The sequence below is a fragment of the Leucoraja erinacea genome, chromosome 10 (genome assembly GCF_028641065.1).
Source record: "Leucoraja erinacea ecotype New England chromosome 10, Leri_hhj_1, whole genome shotgun sequence".
NCBI classification, from domain to species: Eukaryota; Metazoa; Chordata; class Chondrichthyes; order Rajiformes; family Rajidae; genus Leucoraja; species Leucoraja erinaceus.
Window position 1 is genome coordinate 49080653 of NC_073386.1, and position 17265 is coordinate 49097917.

Sequence of the window (17265 nt, forward strand, 5' to 3'; positions counted from 1 at the left end):
TGTGGTCGGTCGATCCAGCTCGTGGTGTCATCGCTGACGGTCGATCCAGCTCGAGGTTTTTCAGGCGAGTGTCCTCGAGCTTGAAAGTCGAAGATACTCTTCTGAACTCGCGGATTAGGTCACCGCAGTGGGACAGCCCCTTTAGTGTACATTTTTTGCAAAATTGGTATTATTGTAAGTCCATCATTGTAAGACCTTTTTTTTAAGTGCTGTTAACACAATCGTTCTGGTATTCCAAACAATTTGGTAGGGTGTTTGAAGGAACAGCATTATATTTCAAATCATCACAGTGTGTAATTGTGAAGCTGCAAGTTTCTCCCCGAATCAAGGAATATGGGGAGAAATCAGTCATAATAATAATAATAATGTTTATTTATATAGCACTTTTCAACAAAACCAATATTTGAACCAAAGTGCTTTACAGAGATTGATTAAATTAATTGAACAGATCAAATGTCAATAAATCCATACAAAACAAAAAAGAGAAAACGAAAAAAAGACACAGAACAGTAGATTATAGAAATCAACATGAAACGTCCCCCCACAGCAGAATTCACTGTGAGGGAAGGCACTAAAAATGATGTCATGATCATATTGAATGGCAGTGCTGCCTCGAAGGGCCGAATGGCCTACTCCACCTAGTTTTTATGTTTCTATGTAAAGGTTCTTTCTCCCTTCTACTTGTACTTGTTGTCTTGTCTTCTTGAATGTAGAGCTCATAGAGTTTGGGAGCTACAACTGCAATGCATTTTGTAAATGCTACCCATTGCTTCCAAACTACATACTGTGGTGGTAGAGAGAATGATCATTTGTGGTTCTGAATGAGGCTGCAGTGAAGTGAGATGCTTTGTCCCAGATCATTTCAAGCTTCATGGATGTTGTTGGCGTTCACTCACTTGTACCTCACGGATAATGAAAAAGTCTTTGTGATGTAAAGACGTGTTTCGCCCAGCACAGTATAGATGGCCTCTGCACATCCATGACACTCTGTGACGTCTGCACCCATGATGGGGCTCTCTAGGACATCAAAGATGAGTTCCTTCTTCGGTAAAAATGGATTATCCCCAGCTGTTGCCCTCACCCATGTTTCCCCTGCTTCCCGGAGTTCTGCTCTCACTCTGCCTCCCCTCAGACAAGGATATAACATATTAAATAGACCAGACAACAGTACAGCCTGTGAGCTAATCTCCTATGCCTGCACGCGCCCCAACCCCCCCCCCCCCCCCCCACTACCCCATTCCCTGCATAGCCAATCTAAAAGCTTCTTATTTGCCATTTTATAAATTTTAATTAATGTGATGCACAAAAGTTTACCATATAACCATATAACAATTATAGCACGGAAACAGACCATCTTGGCCCTTCTAGTCCGTGCCGAACACTTACTTTCACCTAGTCCCATCTACCTGCACTTCATGACATAATCCTCCATTCCTTTCCCGTCCATATACCTATCCAATTTATTTTTAAATGATAAAATCGAACCTGCCTCCACCACTTCCACCGGAAGTTCATCCCACACAGCTACCACTCTCTGAGTAAAGAAATTCCCCCTCATGTTACCCCTAAACTTTTGTCCCTTAATTCTCAAATCATGTCCTCTTGTTTGAATCTTCCCTACTCTCAATGGAAAAAGCTTATCCACATCAACTCTGTCTATCCCTCTCATAATTTTAAAGACCGCTATCAAGTCCCCCCTTAACCTTCTGCGCTCCAAAGAATAAAGACCTAACTTGTTCAACCTTTCTCTGTAACGTAGTTGTGCTGAAACCCAGGCAACATTCTAGTAAATCTCCTCTGTACTTTCTCTATTTTGTTGACATCTTTCCTATAATTTGGCGACCAAAATTGTACACCATACTCCAGAATTGGCATCACCAATGCCTTGTACAATTTTACCATTACATCCCAACTTCTATACTCAATGCTCTGATTTATAAAGGCTAGCATACCAAAAGCTTTCTTTACCACCCTATCTATATGAGATTCCACCTTCAGGGAACTATGCACGGTTATACCCAGATCCCTCTGTTCAACTGTATTCTTCAATTCCCTACCATTTACCATGTACGTCCTATTTTGATTTATCCTGCCAAGATGTAGCACTTCACACTTATCAGCATTAAACTCCATCTGCCATCTTTCAGCCCACTCTTCCAAATGGCCTAAATCTCAATGTAGTCTTTGTAAATCTACTTCATTATCCACAACACCACCTATCTTAGCGTCATCTGCATACTTACTAATCCAATTTACCACACCATCATCCAGATCATTGATGTATATGACAAACAACAGTAAACCCAACACAGATCCCTGAGGCACTCCACTAGTCACCGGTCTCCAACCTGACAAACAGTTATCCACCATTACTCTCTGTTATCTCCCATTCAGCCACTGTTGAATTCATCTTGCTACTCCACTCTTAATGCCCAACAATTGAACCTTCTTAGCCAACATTCCATGTGGAACCTTGTCAAAGGCCTTACTGAAGTCCATTTCAGTTTCACTGTACATGTATAGTGACAATAAATGGCATATCATATCATATCATATCATATCATATAGACAACATCCACTGCTTTAATTATTTCATTAATTTCCCGAGTAACCTCTTCAAAAAATTCAATAAGATTAGTCAAACATGACCTTCCAGTCACAAATCCATGTTTTTTTTAAAAAATATTTTATTTTATTAGAAGTACAGTCATATGGCACCAAAGTGCCTAATATATATTTTCATAATACATTTTATGTACAACTTTTTTTTTTTTTGTTACATTGAAAAAAGATTGTAATAAGAAAAAGAAGTTAGATAGTAAAGGATAGAAAGATGTGAAATATATAGTATGTGAAGAAAGAAAACGAGTAAATGAAGAAAGTTGAAAGAGAAACTAGAGATAAGAAAATAAAATAAAAAAGAAAAGGAGATCATTATTTATAATCTTGAACAACCCTCGTCCAGTCCTGAAACAGTTATTTTTTACAATTGTGTTGCACCATATGATTCCAAAAAAACGACGAATGGAGACCAACTCATTATGAATTGGTCACACATCCATGTTGACTGTTCATAATCAGACCCTGTTTATCCAGATGATTATATATATTATCTCTAAGTATCCTTTCCATTGATTTGCCCACCACTGACGTCAAACTAACAGGTCTATAATTGCTAGGTTTACTCTAAGAACCCTTTTTAAACAATGGAACAACATGCACAGTACACCAATCCTCTGGCACCATTCCCATTTCTAATGACATTTGAAATATTTCTGTCGTAGCCCCTGCTATTCGACACTAACTTCCCTCAATGTCCTAGGGAATATCCTGTCAGGACCTGGCGACTTATCCACTTTTATATTTTTCAAAAGTGTCAGTACATCCTCTTCTTTGATCCTCTTTGAGTAGCTAGTTTCCATAGCTACTCTACTTGTTTCCCTTACCTCACATAATTCAATATCCTTCTCCTTGGTGAATACCGAAGAAAATAAATTGTTCAATATCTCCCCCATCTCTTTTGGCTCTGCAGATAGCTGTCCACTCTCTAATGGACCAATTTTATCCTTCGTTATCCTTTTGCTATTAATATAGCTGTAGAAACCCTTTGGATTTACTTTCACCTTACTTGCCAAAGCAACCTCATATCTTCTTTTAGCTTTTCTAATTTCTTTCTTAAGATTCTTTTTACATTCTTTATACTCCTCAAGCACCTCATTCACTCCATGCTGCCTATAATTATTGTAGATCTCTCTCTTTTTCCGACCCAAGTGTCCAATTTCCCTTGTAGAAAAGAAACGCCTCCCTTACTCCCTTACATAGAAAAAAAGAGTCAAAGTGCGCTAAATTACATCCACAAGATTGTTATTTAAAGCAAATTTGCTTTATAACTGGCAGTTCTTCTGAAGTTCAGTGCTTCTACTATCGTAGAATTAGTTCCATGAGCTGAGAATATTCCCAAAAAGCCAGGCTCGGGGTTAAATTTGCAATATTTTGATTCTGAAGTGAAAAGTTTTAGATGTAAAGTGTTTCATGAGTGCAAGAATGCAAATGTTTTCATTTCATTGCTAACTTGAGCAAGGAAATGTTGGCGTCAATACATTCATCATGTGAATCAAAGGAGAAATTACTATTATACATTTGATACATCTGCCATAAGAGAATGTCTTCTTTCATGTGTGGGCTGTCATGTTAGATCTTGTACGCATTGCAAATCTGTGAGGAAAGCTATGTATTGATATTTTCTCCATAGTTTATTGAAAAATAATAAAATTGCAATAAAATGGGTATGTTGTTATTATTAATTCTCTTCATACATTCTTCATATTGCAGCACTCGTCCACCAATATTCTTGAGATGTCTGTCTCTGATCTATACCTGATGCTGCAAGGGAAATCAGAAATTTTCGAAGAGCCCGCCACCATTGCAGCTTTCCTGGTAAAGTCAAACAATATGTTCTTTAATAGAAGAATGAATGTTTTCTTCAGTCTAAAAGTTAAATCAGTAAACAACTGTACATTTTTAATTTAAGGTAATAATAATGCAATTGAGCAAAATTGCAATTACTACTAAAGTAATGCAGTAACTAGACCATGTGGGATCCATTGGGCCCCATTCCCCCAAAGCAATAATCCACCACTCACCCGTTCCCCCAACGCAATATTCCACCACGCACACATAGTTCCGACGGGAGGCCTGGTTCCCCAACGCAACCCATTCCCCAATGTAAGATTACACCACTCCCCTGCCTCCCCCAGCACTGCACTTAAAAAAAAAAAATCCAATTGCACTTTCCCTGCCTCCCCCAACACTTCCAATTCTAATTCCACTTCCCCTGGCCACACCCCCTCCTGTTCAATCACTTGCTGCCAGGATCACGACTAAGTGTTCTATGATGGCAACATTTGTTGCAAATGTCAGGTGGAGGACTGTGAGATCCCATTGTGACATCATAACTGCAACTGACAGCACTGAAGTGTTGAAGTGAGTATCAAAGTGGATTTAGTAAACTTAAAAATATGACATCTTGTGAAATATAACATCAATCTGAACAACACTTGATACAGAAAACCCACAGGTCAATGGTGAGTAATGTGAGTAAGGTGGTGCAAATTGGAGTAAGGTGGTGAGTAAGGTTTGCGCTATTGTGTACCGTTGTGCCTGCTCCCCCAATGCATCCGTCCCCTACCCGTAGCCCCCACGGGAGGCGTGGTCCTCCAACTCAACCCGTTGCCGAAGGTAAGATTCGGGCACTCCTCAGCAAAGATCATAACTTGTGAGCCTCCCCGAGCAGTGGAGTTGAAAAAAAGAACCCAATCCCCAATTGCAATACCAATTGACCCTCCCCTCCTGCCCATGAGCTATGATGGCAACATTGTTGCAAATGTCAGGAGCACTTGCTGTGAGATGCCATTGAGCTGAAAAGTTCAGAGTGTTCCTGCCAGTGATCCTGTCTTGCAACTTCATATCAAATTGTGTTGGAAGCTGTGAGGAATTATTTTAAAGTAAAAACCATTTAAAATTCAAAGTGTTTTTAAATCAGTGTTTTCAGTATTGTCGAGAAATAAAGCCTGAAATTTTCAGATAAGTAGAATTTGGACTCCACGGGAAAAATCTCTACTGGAATATGTAAAATTTTTACCATTACCGCATCGTTTTTTCGCGAAGATGTGATCACGATCACACACACACACACACACACACACACACACACACACACACACACACACACACACACACACACACACACACACACACACACACACACACACACACACACACACACACACACACACACACACACACACACACACACACACACACACACACACACACACACACACACACACACACAAACACATCCACATTCAAGAACAGACTTTTAATTGTTATATGATAGATTAATATAATAGATGTAGATTAATCCTGATTAATCCATGCCATTTATAATCTCCACTACATATATGTGCATGCCACCCTTTACATGGTAATTTGGTACTACACAGCTTTACACTAGCAAGGTCAGCCTGCTCTCACACAAGCCACGCCAAGCTGGATGAGAATGGCTGGCAGTTTAAATGTTCCTGTTTGCTTATGGAATAAAGATTGATCTTTCACTATGTGTATTGTTGTGGATCATTCATCAACATGGTGCCAGGAGTGGGATGCGAACCCACGCCTTCAAAGAGACTGCCATCAAACGACCACACCAACGATGCGGATGGTGGAAGAGGTCGCAGCCAACCTGGGAAAAGCCACAGTCTTCTCTGTCCTAGATGCAAACAACTCATTTTGGCAAATACCGCTAGACCATGCATCCTCCATATTAACCACATTCGCGATGCCCTTCGGACGCTACCGATTCTCACGAATACCGTTTGGCATCAATTCAGCCAGTGAAGTTTTCCAACGTACTATGGAACAACTCTTTACTGGCTACCCATGTTACATAATCGTGGACCACATCTTGTTCGCCGGGCGCAACGCACAAGAACAACAAGACTCAAACCTGAAGCAGGTCCTGGATCATGCCATAGAGGTAAATCTCAAACTCAACCCTCTCAAGTCCAGGTTTCGGGTCGACGAAGTGACTTATGTGGGCCACGTGTTCACCAACAACGGACTCGGGTTAGACCCGTCAAAAACCATTGCAATCAAGAAATGCCAGCACCTACAGATGTGACAGCTCTACAACGATTTCTAGGCATGGTAAACTACCTGGGAAAATTAATCCCAAATTTCAGCGAGCTGTCAGCCCCACTGCGACAACTGACCCACAAAGATACACACTGGTACTGGCACCAACACCAGCAGAGCGCATTTGAAATCCTTAAACTACTAATGTCTTGTGCTCTAACGCTAACATACTGTGATGCCAAGTTACCTGTCACTCTCACCTGTGATGCCTCCCAGTATGGACTGGGCGCTGCTTGCCTACAAGACTACGGGAAGGGTCCCAGACCAGTTGCCTATGCCTCCCTCACCATGACCGACACTGAACAGCGCTACGCTCAAATCGAGAAGGAGCTACTCGCAGTAACTTTTACCTGCAAGAAATTCAAGGACTTTATCTTTGGCAACCCGATCACGGTTGAAACCGATCAACAGCCTCTAGTCCGTATCCTCAGTAAACCGATCCACATGGAACCAACGCGTTTACGACGTATGATGATGGAACTATAGAGATATGACATCAGACCCTGGGCGGAAATCCTGGGGGGGGGACGGGGGGGGGGGATGCGTCCTCCCATTCTTTGAGAGGTGGGGGACAATCCTCCCCCCCCCCCCCCCCCCCCCATATTTTGTAATCTGGACTTTATCAGAACTTTCTAAGGGCTGAATCGGCACATTCGCAGAGCCTTTCAGTGCCCAGCGCGGCTTAAAACCAAGCTGCTGCATCGAAGCGATTGAGGCTCCCGATGTTGAAGCCCCCGCCGGCCGATGAAAGCCCCCGTGAACGGGACGATTCAAGCCCCACCATTCGGGGCGGACGAAGCTGCTGTTGCTGGAGTTCGGAGTCGGTCACCAACCAGGTCAACGCCCGATGTTACCGTCCACAGGGCCCACGGTCGAAACCTTGTGTGTGTGTGTGTGTGTCAAGAAATTGTGACACCCCCCCCCCCCCCCCCCCCCCCATTTTTTGATAACGATTTCCATGCCTGCATCAGACTAACCTACAAACGCAGTAAGGATATGAACGTAGCTGACACCCTCTCATGGGCACCTCGCCCAACCTGCGAAAAACACCTGTCAGATGGTGAGCATGAGGGGTACACGGTTATGATGGTCTCCTGCCTTCCATCCGCGGGCTTAGTGGCACAAACAGTTGCAGACAAAATGTTACAATCGCTGGCCACTGTCAAACAGCACCAACTGCAGCAGGCTGTCCGCCCATTCTACCCTGTCCACGACAAACTGGTCATTCAAGATGGCATTATAATGAAAGGACATAAGGCTGACATCTCTTCAGAGCACGCACTTCGATGTTGTCCATGAGGGCCATCCTGCTGCAGAAATAACCCTTCAACATGCAAAAGGCATGCTTTCCTGACCTGACATGGCTGACTACATTCTAGAGAAGGTTGCTGCCTGCCCGATTTGCAACAGCCTCGTGACCCTGCACCAACAGAAACAACCACTTTCTCCCGCACCCCACACCGGACTTACCCTGGGCTACAGTAGCAGCCGACGTCTTTGAGTGGCATGGCAAACAACACCTGGTTCTAGTCGATTCCTACTCAGGATGGTTCGAAATCGACCTTCTCAGTAGCCCAACCTCAACCATGGTCACTCAGAAACTAACTCGCCACTTCTCTGTCCATGGAGTTCCCCTAAATCTACTCTCCGACAATGGAACTCAATTCTCCAGTCAGCTCTTCGGGGATTTCGTGAAACGCTGGGACTTTCACCACATTACCCGTAGCCCCGAGTACCCGCAGTCCAACGGCCTGGTCGAGCGCGCAGTAAGAAGTGCAAAAGAACTAATGGAACGCTCACACAGGGCTGGCTCTGATGTTTATCTCGACTTACTCAACCTACGGAACATCGTCTGCGACCATCTTCTAGGATCTTCGGCCGAACGGCTCGTGTCACGGCGAACCCGCTCCACTCTGCCTTTGGCCAAGCAACTACTAGAACCACAAGTTCGTGAACCGTCAGTGATTCAATCCCAGCTCCAACTCCGGCGCAACATAAAAAGAAAATACTCTGATAAAACTAGTTCTTCGCTTCAACCGCTCAACAAGGGACAGGTTGCCCACTTCCGGTCACTCCGACATTACGACCACCTCGGAGTCATTCAGGGGTCAACCGTAGAGCCACGTTCGTACCTGGTCAGTATTGACAACGGCATCTATCAGCGAACCCGCCAACACCTCCTCCTGGTTAATGAACCGGCACCTCCATGTCCTTCCCCAGACCAGCCTGCCAGTCTTCCCTTACTCTCTGCGAATGCCACTCCAGTGATTCCTCTGCCAGTGCCAGCACCAACCCTGCCTTCCCCGGTGCCCACATCTCCACTGGTGTCTTCTCCGTGCTTGGCCGATAAGGAACTTGCTCCCTCAGAGAAGGATGAGGCGCACGAGGGGTACTACCGTACACGTGCAGGTCATGTCTGCAAGCCAAACCCGCTGATTGGAACATTCACTGGCTATACTTGAACTGTGCATGGCCCGTCTTGTTTTATGTGCTCAAATATACACATGCATGTACACGTAAAATAATAAATGCCCACACCTTATACTGGTGTTTTACAAAAGGCTCCACTAACCACTCTATATATGCTTTGCTTCTTTAAGAGGCAGGATGTAGATTAACCCTTATTAATCCATGCCATTTATAATCTCCATTACACATATGTGCATGCCACTCTTTACATGGTATTACGGTACTACACAGCTTTACACTAGCAAGGTCAGCCGGCTCTCACACAAGCCACGCCAAGCTGGATGAGAATGGCTGGCAGTTTAAATGTTCCCGTTTGCTTATGGAATAAAGATTGATCTTTCTCTACGTGTGTTGTGGATCATTCATAAACAATAGGTGCCCAATCTTTGTTCAGTAACATAATTCCACTGTTAGAGGCATGCAATTCTGCTTATTTTGAGACATAGTTATGAATGTATAGGATATGTGCCAAGAGTCCTTAAATATTTTCCATTGATCAATAAATATATAGCTTTATTATGCTGATCCTCTTGGTTCCAGCAACGTAAATTTATCCATGAATGGTACAAAAGTGGTTATTTCCCCGTCATTCATTCTCTCTCATATTCCCATCATTTCCATTTAGATTTATTTTTTGCTACTTATCTGCACTAAGAGATAATTTAAATATATTGCTAGTTATTATTGATTGATTCTGTAAAATAATGTGTATTCATTTTTATACTGTATGAGCTAATCTCATTAGTTTCCTCTTTTCCTGTGTTGCAGAAAACAACTTCTACTGACGACACTGAAGCTGGTGTAAGTTTGGGACATAATTGCTATAAATGTGATATCTGCTGAGTGTTTTCTTCAAATTGATATTTCATGTTTAAGCATTGATATTTCATGAAAAGCTAAGGAAATAATCATTCTAAAGCAAGTTTCAATAGATAATAATGCACTATCTTCAAATCAGAATCAAAGTAAAACAGAAATATTCAGCAATTGAGCAAGAAAACTATAGTTAAAAGATCTGGGTGTCATAATGGATGATTTTCTAAAGGTCCATGTGTAGACACAGCAAGTAATGAGGAAAGCTAAAAGAATGCTGTTATCTAGGGGCGGCACAGTGACATAATGGTAGTGTTGCTGCTTTACAGTGCCAGAGACCCGTATTCGATCCTGACCATGGGTGCAGTGTGTACGTTCTCCCCGTGACCTGCATGTGTTTTCTCTGGGTGTTCTGGTTTCTTCCCACACTCCAAAGACATACAGGTTTGTAGGTTGATTGCCTTTGGCAAAAATTGCCCCTCGTGTGTGTGTGTGTAGGATATTGTTAGTGTGCCGGATCGCTGTTCAGTGCGGACTCGGTGGGCCGAAGGGCCTGTTTCCACACTGTATCTCGAAACTAAAATTATAAAAAAGACACAAAGTTTTGGAGTAACAACAGCATCTCTGGCCAACATGGACAAGTGATGTTTCCAGTCTGGAACCTTTTTCAGAAGGATAGAAGAGATGTAAATTTTGAAGCCAGAGGAAGGAATATAAGGGGAAGTGGAGGGGAAAGGAAGAAAAGGGTGCGTTCAGGTGGGGCATAGGTAAGAGACGGGGAAGAAAGGGGGGGGGGGGAGAGACGGAGACAGAAAGGAGGATTGTTTATACTGGAGGGAACTGAATACAAAAGTGGAGAGGTAATTGGTGAGACTATATAAAACACATTAAACTATTTTAAAATAATGACTGAACGATTTAAGACTGGGATGAGGCAAACATTTTTCTTTGAGAGGTTTTTGTTTTGGGCATGCTCTCCTCCAAAAGACAGTGAAATCAGAATCCTTTGAATGTTTTGAGGACATTGGATAGATTCTTGATGAGCAAGGGATTGAAAGGCAAACAGCCGTAGGTGCAACATGAGAAGTTGAGAATATTCTCAAATCATCTGTGAATGGTAATGCAAGCTTGAGTGGGCCAAGCAGTAAAGCCCTGCTCCTAATTTATGTGTCCAATATATCCATTAGCTCTCTGATGGTCTCTTAGTTCATCCAATCCATATAGAAAGGACGAAAGGGGATGCAACAAAGTCAATCGTATAGACACATTGAACTGCAGATGCCGGTTTATAAAAGTATCGGACTACCTCAACTGGTCAGGTAGCATCTCTGGAGAATATGGATAGGTGACGGTTTGGGTTGGGATCCTTCTTGAGACTGATTGTAGGGGGAGGTGTTAATTGGAAAAGAGGGGAGGCAGGACAGAGCCTGGAGGGTAATAGGTTGATGCAGGTGAGAAGGGTTTATTAATACGCAGATGGTTGGACAAAGGCCAAGAATGAAAGGACAGAAGGTGTAAGTCAAAAGGAAATGGGGGTGGGGGGGGGGGGGACTAAGGGGGAGAGAGTTTTGGTGGGGGGAAGAAAAGAGTGGGATAAGAGACGTCTTTGTAGTAGTTACCTAAAATTGTTGTCAAGAGGAAAGGAGGTGTTGTTCTCCAGTTTCCGTGTGGGCTCACTCAGGAAATGGACGAGGCCTGGGACAGGTACACAAAAATGCTGGAGAAACTCAGCGGGTGCAGCAGCATCTATGGAGCGAAGGAAATAGGCGACGTTTCGGGCTGAAACCCTTCTTCAGACTGATGGGGGGTGGGGGGGAGAAGGAAGGAAAAAGGGGAGGAGGAGGAGCCCGAGGGCGGGGGGGATGGGAGGAGACAGCTCGAGGGTTAAGGAAGGGGAGCAGACAGCAGGACAGCAAGGCCTGGGACAGTATGGGAATGGGAAGGGAAGTTAAAATGGGTAGCATTTGTTTCGCCATTGTACAGATAGCCACATCAGGAACCACATCAGTAAGGAGTGAAGTAAGCTAATGGCATGTTGACATTGCGAGAGGATTTGAGTTTCGGAGCAAGGAGGTCCTACTGCAGTTGTACAGGGCCCTGGTGAGCCCACATCTGGAGTATTGTGTGCAGTTTTGGTCTCTTAATTTGCGGAAGGACATTCTTGCTATTGAGGGAGTGCAGCGTAGGTTCATCGAGTTAATTCCCAGGATGGCGGGACTGACATTTGATGAAAGAATGGATCGAGTAGGCTTATATTCACTGGAATTTAGGATGAAAGGGGATCTTATAAAAACATATAACATTCTTAAGGGATTGGACAGGCTGAATATTCAATCAAGCCTGAACATTTAGGAAAAAATGTTCTCCATGTTGGGGGAGTCCAGAAACACAATTTTAACATAAGGGGTAGGCCATTTAGGACTGAGATGAAGAAAATTTTTTTTCACCCAGAGAGTTGTGAATCTATGGAATTCTCTGCTATAGAAGGCAGTGGAGGCCAATTCACTGGATGTTTTCAAGAAAGAGTTAGATTTAGCTCTTGGGGCCAACGGAATCGGGATGTGGGGGGAAAAGCAGGAACGGGGTACTGGTTTTGGATGATCAGCCATGATCATATTGAATGGCAAATAAGTTGTTGATTAACTGGTAAATAAAGCAAAAAAAAATGTAGATGCTGCAAATCTTAAATAAGAGCAGAACAAACTGGAAACATTCAGCATGCCTGACAGCATGACTGGAGAGAGAAGTGTAATGTTTCAGGTCAATGACCTGTGATCAATACTTGGTGAAAATGTTGTTATTTGGGGGATTTTTATGTCCTTGTACTCAAATCCCAAAGTTAAGAAAGGCAAATGCATGTTAATATTTTTAAATGGAATTAGAATGCAAAAAAAAAAGGTCTTGCTTCAATTATAGAAGGCAATAGTGAGTGCACGAGACACTATATGGTTATGGTCTCTCACAAAATAACATGTGGTCCCCAGCTCCATTGAGATCAATCAACATTAAGTAGATAATGAATACAATCTTAAGGGCAGGACCTACACAGTGAATGGCAGGGCTTTGCGGAGTGTTGTAGAACCGAGGGATCTAGGAGTGTAACTTCATAGTTTCTCGAACGTGGCACCACAGGTAGTGGCATCACGGGTGGTTCAAAGGCTTTTGGGACATTGGCCCTCATCATTCCGAGTACTGAGTATAGAAATTAGGAGCACAAGACATTGGTGAGGCCACATTTAGAGGATTGTGTTCAGTTTTGGGCACCATGTTATAGGCAAGATGTTGTCAAGCTGGAGAGGCTGCAGAGAATATCTATGAGGATGTCACTCCAATGGCAGATTATTATATCGTTCAAGGAATCTTTCCTCTAGCCACTATGATTGAACACAGGGGAAAGGAGATAATTTCGATATGCATTCACGATCTCTCCACAAGACATTCAATGCCGTCCAAAGATAAATCTTCAAACAGTCTCTTAATTAATAGTTTATTTATTGTCATAGTAAAAACAGTAAGATATTCATCCAAACTTCTTCTTGTTTAAGTACATTTTGATCTTACTCATAGTCAAACTCGCGCATGGTGGAACTCGTGCATGGTCGAAAGCTGTGACCACTCCCCCATGCTTCTTCAAACTAAACTAAAAACTACTAGCGTGTCTGCGTGAGAATCCCAGCCGCAAACACGCCTCCTGCTAAGTAATAAATCCCACCCACATAATAACAGGCAGATAAAATTTAAAGGTAACTGGTCATAGTTATAACATACTGAGCTAAGCTAAATGGCTACTTCAGTCACTCAGGGACGAGCTATAGGGAGAGGTTTAGCAGGCTAGAACTATTCCTTGGAGCACAGGCTGATGAAGGGTGATCTCATAGAGGTGGATAAGATCATGAGGGGAATAGATGGGGTAAATTCAAAGATTCTTTTGCCCAGTGTAAAGGAATTGAGAACCAGAAGACATAGGTTTAAGGTGAGTGGGAAAGATTTCATAGGAACCTCAGGGGTAACTTTTTTTTCACAATGGGCGGTGGGTATATGGAATGAACTGCCGGAGGAGGTAGTTGAGACGGGTGCTGTCACAATGTTTAAGAGACATTTGGACAGGGATATGGATAGAAAAGGGTCTGAAGAAGGGTTTTGGCCCGAAACGTCGCCTATTTTCTTCGCTCCATGAATGCTGCTGCACCTGCTGAGTTTCTCCAGCAATTTTGTGTACCTATGGATAGAAAAGGTTTAGATGGTTATTGATCAAGCACGGGGCAGGTGGGACTAGTGTGGAAGGGGCATGTTGGTCGACGTGTGCAAATGGGGCCAAAGGGCCTGTTTCCATATAACCATATAATAACCATATAACAATTACAGCACGGAAACAGGACATCTTGACCCTTCTAGTCTGTGCCGAACACATAATCTCCCCTAGTCCCATATACCTGCGCTCAGACCATAACCCTCCAGTCCCTTCCCATTCATATAACTATCCAATTCATTTTTAAATGATAAAAATGAACCTGCCTCCACCACCTTCACTGGAAGCTCATTCCACACAGCCACCACTCTCTGAGTAAAGAAGTTCCCCCTCATGTTACCCCTAAACTTCAGTCCCTTAATTCTCAAGTCATGTCCCATTCCATGCTGTATGTAGGCACAAAATGCTGGAGTAGTTCAGCGGGACAGGCAGCATCTCTGGAGAGAAGGAATGGGTGACCATTCAGGTCGAGACCCTTCTTCAGACTTTATTACCATTGCCTATTGTTATTATTTATTACCATTACCATTATAGTGATCAAGTAAAATCTCTTAAGTGTGCAGGGAATTTTATTAAAAAATAAAAACTGATTCTCTATGCATTTTTCTCATTGCTCGATTTAAAAAAAAACTCCCCCAACTATCCAGATCTGTATCAAAAGAGAAAGGATGGATCATCCCAGATAAGGCAATGATAAAATTAACGGATATGGACAGAAGTCAGGCAGGTGGAGTTTGCATAAAGGTTCAGCCTTGCATGTTTGAGGGCTTACCTGACCTCCAGGTGTTCCTCATACTTATTGTTTAAAGTTTTAAAGACATCCTAACACAAGCAGCACAGGGGTAAACTCAAATCATTTATGTAGATAGTGGAATTGGAATGATCATTGCAGTTTTAATGCTCAGTTGTTCTGTAGGGTTTTTAATTTGCAGATGTTAAATAAGAAATTATTTTGATTATCTGCTGCCAATTTGAATTTATACAATAATGAATTCTGGTATCTATTTCTCTGTAATTGTGTGTTTTAATTGTTATCCTGTTGCGACTCATAAGATCGCAGTGTTGTTCTTACTCTCTCTCTCCCTCTCTCATCCTATGTTACAGAGATTGGGCACCTTCGAGGACGTTGAAGCTAGTGTAAGTTTGGGGCAATCGGAAGGGCATAAAATAATGGTTATTAATGTCACATCACTATCTACTGTGATACTGAGTATCACACCAAGTACTTCATGCATTTTATGACTCATCTCCAACCTACATTTTTGCTGTATCCATTGCTCACATCTGGTTGCCAGCTCAAATTTTGATGTTCTTATTTCTTCTTGGACTGGTAATTAGTTGTTTTCTGGCTGTCTGCTGTAATTGCTTGCGAATAACTGAGTTATTCACTGGTTCTTATCTCTGATTTTACCTCCAATTAAGTGACTAATTGTTTGATCCAATTTGAAGCAAATTGTTGATGTTGGTTAACACACGAAAGGACACAATGTGTTGAAGTTACTCAGGGTCGGGCAGCATCCCTGGAGAACATGGATAGGAGGCGTTTCGGGTCGAGACTGTTCTTCAGGCTGATTATGAGGAGTGAGGAGGGATAAGAAAACTGGAAAAGGGGAAGAGCAGGACAAAGCTTGCAGGTAATAGGTTGACTTGGCATGGGTGTTTCTTTTGTTAGGCAGATGGTGAGAACAACGGGCAGAAACAAGAAAGGAAGGTTTGAAGGGCTGCGCATTGTAAGGCCAGAGGGGAGGAGGGGGGGAATGTGGCGGGGGTGTAGGGTGGGTAAGTGGAGGAGAGAAATAGATGGGAGTCTGGGGTGGGGCATAGGGGAGGGAAGTGGGGGGGGGGGGGGGGAGAGGAGTGGGGGAAGGGCAGGGATGGAGTCAGTGAGTGGTTAGCAAAAATTGGAAAATTAAATGTTTTTACTGGGTAGCTTACAACTCAATGGTATGAACGTTGAAATCTCCAATTTCAAGTAACATCTCGCTAATTTACGCACCTCCCCTCTCCCCCCGCTCTTTCCTCCCCCACCTCCCTACCCTGTGCCCCATCTACCTTTATCACACCCATCTTTCTTATCTCTGGCCTTTGTTCCAACTAACTACCTATCAACCACCCCACCATGTTCCAATGTCTGAAGAAGAGTCTCAATCCAAAATGTAATCTGTCCATGTTGTCCAGGGATGCTGTCTGATCCACTGAGTTACTCCAGCACTTTATGTCCTTTTCAGATATTGAACTTGATTATCACAATTAACATGTGGCTATTTGAAACCCTATGAACATTATGGCTTTGAAGTACTAAGCTCGCTGAATGTTTTATGTTGGTAAAGCTTTGTGATATGTGGATAAATTAGAAATTAGATAATAGGTGCAGGAGTAGGCCATTTGCCCCTTGGAGCCAGCACCACCATTCATGGTTGATCATCCCCAAATAGTACCCCGTTCCTGCCTTCTCCCCTTAACCCCTAACTACGCTATCTTTAAGAGCCCTATCTAGCTCGCTTTTGAAAGTATCCAGAGAACCGGCCTCCACTTCCCTCTGAGGCAGTGAATTCCACAGACTCACAACTCTCTGTATGAAAAAGTGTTTCCTCATCTCAGTTCCAAATGGCTTACCCCTTATTCTTAAACTGTGGCCCTGGTTCTGGACTCCCCCAACTTCAGGAACATGTTTCCTGCTTCTAGCGTGTCCTAACCCTTAATAAACATAGGTTTCAATAAGATATCCTCTCATCCTTCTAAACTCCAGAGTATACAAGCCTTACACTCCATTCTCTCAGCATATGACAGTCCCACCATCCCGGGAATTAACCTTGTAAACATACGCTGCACTCCCTCAAAAGCAAGAATATCCTTCCTCAAATTAGGGGACCAAAATGGCACATGATTAGCCTTTAATAAGCTTCCTATGCAAGAATAGTTATTTTCTGTTTAAATCAAACCCATAAACACATGTTCCCTGTATGATTGTTACTTGAAATAAGTCATAAACATTAGCTGTGTTCCTCGCTGCAATTATGTGGCAGTGTCTGTCTGTG

At 43.0% G+C, this 17265-nt stretch overlaps 1 protein-coding gene across 8 annotated transcripts in view; it reads left to right on the forward strand.

Moving 5' to 3' along the window:
- axdnd1 (axonemal dynein light chain domain containing 1) overlaps positions 1-17265 on the forward strand; it is a 96360-nt gene that overhangs the window by 63053 nt on the left and 16042 nt on the right. For all 8 annotated transcript variants that reach the window (XR_008724161.1, XM_055642193.1, XM_055642195.1 and 5 more), the window contains 3 exons: positions 4333-4437; positions 9934-9966; positions 15332-15364. Coding sequence is in view for 7 of the 8 variants with exons in the window: in XM_055642193.1 (XP_055498168.1) it covers positions 4333-4437; positions 9934-9966; positions 15332-15364 (171 nt within the window). In the remaining variant the exon portion in view is untranslated. The remainder of the gene's footprint in view (positions 1-4332; positions 4438-9933; positions 9967-15331; positions 15365-17265) is intronic.